At 39.7% G+C, this 9961-nt stretch overlaps 1 protein-coding gene across 1 annotated transcript in view; it reads right to left on the minus strand.

Annotated features, from left to right (window-relative positions):
• Positions 1–9158: 9158 nt before the first annotated feature.
• LOC128701318 (uncharacterized) overlaps positions 9159–9961 on the minus strand; it is a 14604-nt gene continuing 13801 nt past the window's right edge. The window contains exon 4 of the mRNA XM_053794982.2: positions 9159–9460. Within this exon, the coding sequence (XP_053650957.1) occupies positions 9243–9460 (218 nt within the window). The 3' untranslated portion in view covers positions 9159–9242. The remainder of the gene's footprint in view (positions 9461–9961) is intronic.

The following is a 9961-nucleotide window of genomic DNA, read 5'->3' on the forward strand; positions in this document are numbered from 1 at the left end:
AGAATAAGGTAATCTTCATTCATTATGAAGTAAAAACTGAGGGGCAGCTCCAAGAATAATAAAGAAAAAAAATCCTCCTCAAACCATGGTCACCATCAAATGTCCCATCAGATGTCCATCTGATATTTCACCAGAGCAGTCACCTGGTACACCTAAGATATTCTGATTTACATCAGGTGTAGTTGCCAAACCACCACAACACTACCAACGAATGCTATGTTGGAACAAGGCAGACAGTACTTTCCTTTTTTATTCTGTGTAGTAGTTGAATTTCATGAAAGGATTTTTTTTTTTTTAATACCAATAGTCTCCCACCAAGGTAGGGTGACATGAAAAAGAAACACTTTCACTGTCATTCACTCTACCTCTGTCTTTCCAGAGGCAAGCTGCTACTATAGTTTAGATGCCTTTCCAAACTGCAAATATCCCCACCCCTCTTTCAGAATGCAGGCATTTTTCTTCCCACCTCCAGGACTCAAATCCAGCTAACTGGTTTCCCTGAATCCCTGCACACGTTACCTTGCTCATTCTCCAACATCTCGTCAAATCCCAAAAACCATTTGCCTTCACTTCTATCTAAAGACCCCAATGAAAAAAGTCACTTTGACTTTTTAGCATTATCCTAGGTTCTTTACACATATGCTGCTATGTATGATAATCTGTGCAACTGTACCCCTCAAGGAAGGTTCCTTGATGTTGGTGAGGGGCTCTTGATTTAGGGAATTGGATCTGTGCTCCAGTTCCCCGAATTAAGCCTGAATGCTTTCCACATCCCCCCCAGGCGCTGTATAATCCTCCGGGTTTAGCGCTTCCCCCTTGATTTTAATAATAATAATGTGCAACTGTATTTTTTTTTTTTAACAAGTCGGCCATCTCCCACCGAGGCAGGGTGACCCAAAAAGAAAGAAAATCCCCCAGAATAAAATACTTTCATCACCATTCAACTCTTTCACCTCACTCACACATAATCACTGTTTTTGCAGAGGTGCTCAAAACACAACAGCTTAGAAGCATATACGTATAAAGATACACAGCATATCCCTCCAAACTGCCAATATCCCAAACCCCTCCTTTAGAGTGCAGGCATTGTACTTACCATTTCCAGGACTCAAGTCCGGCTATATAAAAATATATAAATGAATAAACTTACATGCCTGCTAGATGTCCCAGCCCCTCACACAGCCTTTCCTAGTGGGACCCCTGACCCGCCTTCCCTCCACTTCCAATTTATTCACCCTCAAAGTCACCATTAATAAGGTCAAGAAGAGAAGAAGGCTTTGGGGGCACTGTATTTTGAATTGATTTGAAGAAAGAGTGGAGTCCCATTTCCTTGGATTAAGAACCCTTTAGCCTTGGCAAGGAGACTACCCATGGAGGAGGCACATTTTAGTAATGCTTTTTCCTTTTGTATGGTCTGATATTTTTTGTAAACTAGTAGGGCAAATAGGAGGTCTTCAGGTTCAATCCAAGGAAGTGAAGGATAAGTTACTTAGATCAAGAGCCCCTCATCAGCATCAAGGGACTTCAGTTGAGGGGTCTTTGTTTTATTTTATTAAATCTTTTTCAAAAACATGTATTTTATAAAAACCATCCACATGTGTTTTCAGCTTTTATAATTTGGGATAAATATGCTCAGGATTGTTGACCCAGTTACTGACGTTAGTTATTATAGCCACTAAGTGATAAATCTATGTGGGTCATTAGTTATTATAGCCACTAAGTGCTAAATATGTATGGGTCATCTTTCTGGCCGACTTCTTGTCATCTGTGTCGAGGTTAGGAGACTATTCTCTCCTGTCTTCGCATCGGCCACACTCGTTTCACTCGTGGGTATCTCATGGAGAGGCGTCCTGTTCCTCTCTGTGAGAATTGTCAAGTTCCAGTATCTGTTAGCCACATTCTGTTGGACTGCCCACTCTGTCAACAAGCACACACAATTTACCTCCATCATCATCTCTGCTCTGCTGCCCTTTCTTTACCTTCCCTCTTGCTGATGGATCCTCCTTTAATCCAGACTCTCTCATTGACTTTTTGACAGCAACTGATTTACTACACAAACTCTGATGATGATGTCTCTAGCACTCTCCTCAGTCCTTTCCACCTTAATCTCTAGCTACCCTCTACCCCTGCACTATCCACTGCCCTGCTGCACTTCTTAACCTAATATTCATCCCTCTCTCTCTTGCTACCCATTACCCCTGCATCCTTCCCTGCCCTGCTGTGCTGTATAACCCTTGTGGTTTAGCGCTTCTTTTTTATTATAATAATATGTGGGTCATCACCGCACCTACAAAGGGATGCTGATGGTATAAGACGGAAGGGTGAAAGCACAGTCAGTAGTTGGCACATTATTATTATTATTATAATCAAAAAGAAGCGCTAAGCAGTAGTTGGCACAGGAAATCAGTTTCAATAAAGAAGTCACTTTGGATCCGTGTTAAAGGTGAGAATTTGAGACGTAGCCAGAGTGAAGGCAATAGGGCGCTGAAGCTGAAATCAGTGTTTTCTAAGATTAACAGAACAAGCTGTCAGATTGTAGATTTTCCAAAACTTAAAGCAATGAAAGGAAGATAACCATAAGACCAACACTACCAGGAGTCTCTGAAATGTTGAGTCAGTTCTGGAAAATAGAGAGAAACTTGTGGAAGACTGTAGGGACCTGAACTGCAAAACATACATAGGAATTTGCTAGTTCATTGCCCTGAAGACCAGAATGACCAGGGACCAAGCAAAAGCTGATTATTATTATTATTATTATTATTATTATTATTATCATAACTAAGAGCTAAACTCACAAGCAAATGCTGAAAATACAGTAAATACATTCCACATACAGGATAGTAACAGACACTAGTAGAGGTCCATTATTTGTTCACTGCCCCTCTTTATTCCATCCCTTTTCTCTTCGTCTTCACTTGCTCTTGACTTCTCTTCAGTTGCCCCCTTTATATGTTCATCTAGCATCTAACTTTTCTCTTCCATTCCTGGAAGGTTCCGATAGTTCATGTCTGTTTTTCCCTACTACTATGCGTGAAAGCTCAAATACCTACAGTTGCTTCTTGCTCCCTTTTTCTTAACCACTTCCAGTCTCATTCTCATGCCGTTGCAGCATACACTGTTGGTTCTAAATTCTCTGATGGCATCAGGTTTGCAGCAGTGTTCCCAGTGTTGTGCAAGGACATTTTTTAGACTCGGCTAGCATTTTTACAGCTGAACTGTGTGTAATTCACATTACAATTATTCGTATTGCATCTATGCCTACCTCAACATTTGTAGTAGTTTCAGACTTTAGCATTTTGCAAGCTATTAAAAAATTTGATTCACCTCATCCCATTAGTTCTTCACACTCAACTTTGGTTCTGCCACATTTTTAGAAAAAAATAAAGAAATTGTTTTCTGCTGGGTCCATGGTCATGTTGATGTTCAGGACAATAAGCAGTCAGCGGTACTTGACCTCCGTTTCAAATAGAGATACGTATTCCATTCTCAGACTATTTTGCTATAATCTCTAACCATGTTCACAACTGTTGACAACACCATTGATCTTATATGACTCTTAAGAAATTATATTCTATCAAGCCAGGTTTAAGTTTCTGGCCTTCTTCTGATCATCGATGCTGAGGTTGGGAGACTATGCTCTCCCATCTTCTCATTGGGCACACCCGTCTTACTTACGGGTATCTCATGGAAAGGCACCCCCGTTCCACTGAGAATTGTCCGGGTCCAATTTCAGTTTACCATGTTCTGTTAGACTGTCATTTTTCAACGAGCATGCAGAATTTACCTTCAACGTCATCACCACTCAAACACCCTTACTGTATCTTCCCTCCTTGCTGATGGCCCCACCTTTGACTCAGACTACCTCTTTGACTTTTTGACAGCAACCAATTTATAACACAAACTTTGATAATACTTCCTTAAGCACTTCTCACAGCCCTTTCTAACTCTACCTCCGTTATCCTCTTGACCCCTGGCTACTGTCTGCTCCAGTAGCAATCCCTGCCCTGCAGCGCTGTATGACCTTCATGGGTCATAATGTGGCAAATAGTCGAACCTCGGTTGTCAGTTGCTTTACTTGTTGACTAAATTGGTTTTCGAATGAGGTGTTGGAGGAAAAAATGTCCTGGTTTTCGTATGTCCTCTTGGTTGTCGACAAATATTTTTATGTGTATGGAATGGGACAAAGAGATTTTGAAGGCTTTGAGCCTAAGCTGGTAGAGGATATTGTGTCCCTGGGAAACACCTTGGGCCTAGAGGTGACTGAAGATGATGTGGAGGAGTTGGTGGGGAAGCATAGAACTGAACTCACCACAGAAGAACTTCTAGACCTTTGGAAGGAGCAGCAACAGATTACAGTGGAGGAGCTGTCATCAGAGGAAGGGGAGGGAAAGAATGATGTGCCCATTGCACTTGTCAAGGAAATGTGCTAAATGGCATGAAGTGCAGGGGTTTGTTGAAAAATACCATCCAGGCAAAGCAGTGGCCATCTCTCTAACATGTACAGTGACAGTGTAATGTCTCAGTTTAGTAAGGTGTTAAAACAGACCCTGAAACAAACCTCACTGAACAGGTTTAAAGTGAGACAAAACCAGTTAGCCAGAACAAGGTGTTAGTGATGTAAAAAAGACTAAAAAGAGAAACAACATTAGCTCTCCTCTGACAGGTAAGGGGCAATTAAATTTTCATTTACTGTACAGTATTTCAGTTAAAGTTTCATTTAATATTCATTTTTTACAGTTTCCCTGTGCTGTATAATTTTATACATTGTTTTATGTAGCAGTTAGTACATTATTAATGTATTACAGTGGTCCCTCGTTTTTCGTAATTAATCCGTTCCTGGAGGAGCTACTGTAAACGAAATTTACGATTTGCGAATCAATTTTCCCCATAAGAAATAATGTAAATACAATTAATCCATTCCTGACACTCAGAAGTATTAAAACAAAAAATTTTTTTACATGAAATATGCATGTAGTACATAAACAATACAATGGGAAATGATGAATGAAACATTAACAGCATAACACTTACCTTTATTGGAGATTCTTCTTAGTGTATGGGAGACTGGAGGAGGAGAGAGAGTGGATTGTTTATAGTTTGGAAGGGGAATCCCCTTCCAGCAACACCTCAGGTACCATTAAAATGGTATAAAATACCGACAGGTTGTTAGGTAAGACACATATGCAACAGTTAGGTATCTTTATTTCGAAACGTTTCGCCTACACAGTAGGCTTCTTCAGTCGAGTACAGAAAAGTTGATAGAAGTAGAAGATACTTGAAGACGATGTAATCAGTCCATCACCCTGTACTCGACTGAAGAAGCCTACTGTGTAGGCGAAACGTTTCGAAATAAAGATACCTAACTGTTGCATATGTGTCTTACCTAACAACCTGTCGGTATTTTATACCATTTTAATGTTCAATCTGTCAGACACTGCAACACAAGGGTATCTTGGTACAGACCTACAATCAACTTTGACAACCTCTACTAGTGAGAACGGCTGGATTTGAGAGGGACCTGACCTCCCAGCATCTGAGTTCTTACCTCTTCTAGTGACCTACGTCTCACCTCTTGGCGCTATAAAAGTGCTCCATCCTGTCACTTCATCTCCATATTGTTTCATTCCATGGAACAATGCTCTTCTCCAGACTGAGGGACTGACCACCTCAAAACTTTAAGGGTGATGGACTGATTACATCGTCTTCAAGTATCTTCTACTTCTATCAACTTTTCTGTACTCGACTGAAGAAGCCTACTGTGTAGGCGAAACGTTTCGAAATAAAGATACCTAACTGTTGCATATGTGTCTTACCTAACAACCTCAGGTACCAATTGCTTCTCTGGGGTTGCTTCTCTTCTCTGTTTCTTAATGCCACTAGGACCACCTTGAGAGTCACTCTAGTCCTGTCTCGCAAAGTAACTGTGGAGAGAGCTCTGTTTCTGGTGTCTCTTTAACACTTCCCTAAAATGGCCCAAGACTTTGTCACTGTACACATTTCTCACCTTCTTTACCACAGGCTTGGCACTAGGATCTTTCTTTGGAGCCATGGTAGCTTATTCAGTACTTGCAAGCACTAAAATGAGTGGAATATTATGAAATATTTCGTAGGAGCACTTGAGGGGGACCTTCACTCACTGGTAAACAATGCCAGACTGGCTGGGTAGGGAGGCCTCCCTGGCTCACACCGTGCGTACACGTCCCGGACGAACTACTATTCGCGAGTCAACCTATGAAAAGCGAGTCCATGTTTATATGAAAATACCCCTATGATTGGCGAAATTTACGATTGCCGAGAACTACGAAAAGCGAGGGACCACTGTATTATATAGTCATTTGGGGTCTGGAACAGATTAATTTTATTTACATTATTCTTTATGTGAAAAATTTCTTTGGTTGTCATTGATTTTGATTGTCAAATCAACGTGGGGAACAAATTAAATTTGAAAACTGAGGTTCCACTGCATATTGTTGTTATTGGCAAAAATAAGCACCAAACCCATATGGATTATACAGTGTCCAGTGTAGTATGCACAGGATGGCATACTGTGAGGAATTAAATTTCTGGAATCTGAAACCCCCCAAATGAGGTGAGCAGTTTATTATTACTAAACCATACATTTGTGGGCAGATATGGTAGCAATGTGGATGACAAGTGAGAAATATATACTAGCCATCTCTGTCAGCTGTATTTAGTGGTAGATCACAGTCAGGAAAATCCAGTAACAAATCCCATTCAGTTGGAAGATTTGGAGCCATTGATGTACTGTACACATCCTTCCATTCATGACACGTTTATACAGTGTCTGGAAGAATGGAAGGCATTCAGGCTCAACTGGAGGACTTGGAGCACAGGTAAAACTCCTTAGATCGAGATTATTATTATAATCAAGGGGGAAGCGTTAAACCCGTAGGATTATACAGCGCCTGTGGGGAGAATGTGAAAGGTATTCAGGCTTAATTCAGGGAACTGGAGCACAGATCCAATTCCCTAGATCAAGAGCCCCTCACCAGCATTAAGAACCTCCTTTGAAAGGCATGATGTAAACAGCAGTAGCATACGGGTGCAAATGGAAAGGTTTAAACGATTTTTATTGTGGGAAAGCATTTGACTGCTCGACTCATAAGTCATAATGAATGGGGAATGGGAGGAAATCAGTTTTAATCCAAGGAAGATAGGGTACTTTCAATTCTTTATTATACAGGTCTCCCTCAACATTTGCGAGGGTTAGGGGATCAAGAGCCTCGCGAATGTTGAAAAACCGTGAATGTTTGGTGCCCCAATATATTGTAGGGAAATATATTACAATACTGCTTCCTTAACTTGTTGAACCATGAATAATCATAAAATACATGAAAATGTCGTAAATTGTACTAAATATATACATGTTATGCTTTAATAACGTATGTTATTTAATAACATGTATGTTAATAACATGTATGTTATTAAATACCACAGACTCCACCAATGCCTCCACCACTGCGAGTCCCTACTACCCTCCCTCCGACCCCCGCAACTGGCAGCCAGCCCTCCCACCACTCAGTGTGGCGAGTGTTTTGTTTGTTCATTATTTGCTATTAAACTACAGAATAAATAATGTAAACCCATTCATGACTGCATATTGGAATGGCTATTTGGACAGGTATTAGACGGTGACATCATGTGTTCACTCTTGAACACAGCAAAGAATCGAACATTTCTGCTATTGCTAATAATAACAATAGTAATAATAATAATAATAATAATAATAATAATAATAATAATAAATACGATATAATTGAAGAAGGAAATTGTACAAAAATACGAGGGAGTGGTTGACACATCGTCAGTGTGACTTTGTTTATGCTGGAGTGAACATTAGTCTCCCTGCTCTTCCAAACATTTCACAATAATTCAGCGGTTGAGGCAGTGGTATTTAATAACATATATGTTATAAATAATAATAGTACATGTTATTATTGATAACATGTATTATTAACATGAATGTATTTAATAACATATATGTTATAAATAATAATAGTACATATTATTAATAACATGTATTATTATTAACATGTATATTATTAAATACCATTGCCTCAATCACTGCCTCTACCACTCCAGTCACACTCAATCTACAAGCACCAAACACAATGAATTATTGTGAAATGTTTGGAAGAACAGGGAGACTAATGTTCACTCCAGCATAAACAAAGTCACACTGATGATGTGTCAACCACTCCCTCATATTTTTGTACAATTTCCTTCTTCAATTATATCATATTTATTATTATTATTATTATTACTATTGTTATTATTAGCTGTAGCAGAAATGTTTAATTCTTTGCAGTGTTCAAGAGTAAACACATGATGCCACCGTCTAATACCTGTCCGAATAGCCATTCCAATATGCAGTCACGAATGGGTTTACATTATTTATACTGTAGTTTAATAGCAAATAATGAACAAACAAAACACTCACCACACTGAGTGGTGGGAGGGCTGGCTGCCAGTTGCGGGGGTCGGAGGGAGGATAGTAGGGACTCGCAGGTGGTGGGAAACTTAAATATGATTTGGCGGCTGGGAATTTGGTGGCTGGGAATTTGGCGGTTGGGAATTCGCGAATGTGTGAAGCCCGTGAAAGTTGAAAACGTGAATATTGAGGGAGACCTGTATTATTATTCGTGGGAGAGAGCTTTGAACTGAGGAAATGGGAGGTAATCAGGTCTGAACTAAGAAATGGGAGGTCACATCAGATTCCTTGGACCAGGTTACCCCCTTCCCCCACCTCCTCACTGGCATCAAGGAACTTTACCTGAGGGGTATAATGCCTGTGATCACAATAACGAAATCCTTAAATTCTTTGCTACACCTGACAACTCTAAAGTAACTTGGCTGATTCATGGCTCTTAGCCTTATTTGATTTCATGTGGGTTAAGTTAAACCCATACTATGAGTTGAGGATTATAAAGCACATTTGATCCAAAGAAAGGGAAAGTAACTCCAATTCCTTGGATCCAGAGCCCTTCACTTGCTTCAAGGAAGTTCCCTTGAAGGGTTCTTGACCTTAAAAGAATTTTTATCAACTGTTCAATGTTTTCTATTTTACATGTCATAAATAAGAATCCATCTTACTTAGGGACATCATCACAACTGCAAGGAATAACAAAAATACAAACTTAAATAAAATTAGTTTTTTGTAAAAATTATTGTAATACAGTATTTCTCATCTCTATAAAATTTAATAATGCAGTACAGGTATTTTATTGTAAATAATTTGTAGATGATGACTGAGTTCGTTGTAACTCCAGCTGAATAGTCTGTGAAAGAAGTTCCAGATGAAAGCCTGTGTTTGGATGACGTGCAGCATGCACAGGAGTGGAGGCACTGCCATCATCCGTTGTAATCTCTGCTGATGGATCACTGGAAGAACCTGACACATTGAGCTCTGATCTCTGGTTATCATTCAGGCCAGCTTTATCTGTTTGAAAAAATATTCATACAGTAATAAAGATTATGAAAAACTTATGTCTTTCTTTTTAGGTCACCCTGCCTCGGTTCGATACGGCTGGTTCGTTAAAAGAAAAGAATAAATGTTATGTTCATGAAGACCTAAACTTGGAAGGATCATACAATGCATGAGGAATGGGAAGGATGGGGTTAATTAGGTTGGATTGAGGTAATAAAGGGTAGCTCTAATTCCTTGAATCAAAAGTACAATGGGAAGTACAATGCCTGCACTTAAAAGGAGGGGTTTGGGATAGTGGCAGTTTGGAGGGGTATGTTATATATCTTTATATATGCTTCTAAACTGTTGTATCTGGGTGCCTCTGCAAAGACAGTGATTACATGTGAGTGAGGTGAAAGTGCTGAAAGTTCTTTTCTTTTTGGGTCACCCTGCCTCAGTGGGAGATGGCCGACTTGTTGAAAAAAAAAAATTATATATATATATATATACAGTGGACCCTCGACCAACGAAGGC

This window comes from Cherax quadricarinatus, chromosome 72, assembly GCF_038502225.1.
Source record: "Cherax quadricarinatus isolate ZL_2023a chromosome 72, ASM3850222v1, whole genome shotgun sequence".
NCBI lineage: Eukaryota > Metazoa > Arthropoda > Malacostraca > Decapoda > Parastacidae > Cherax > Cherax quadricarinatus.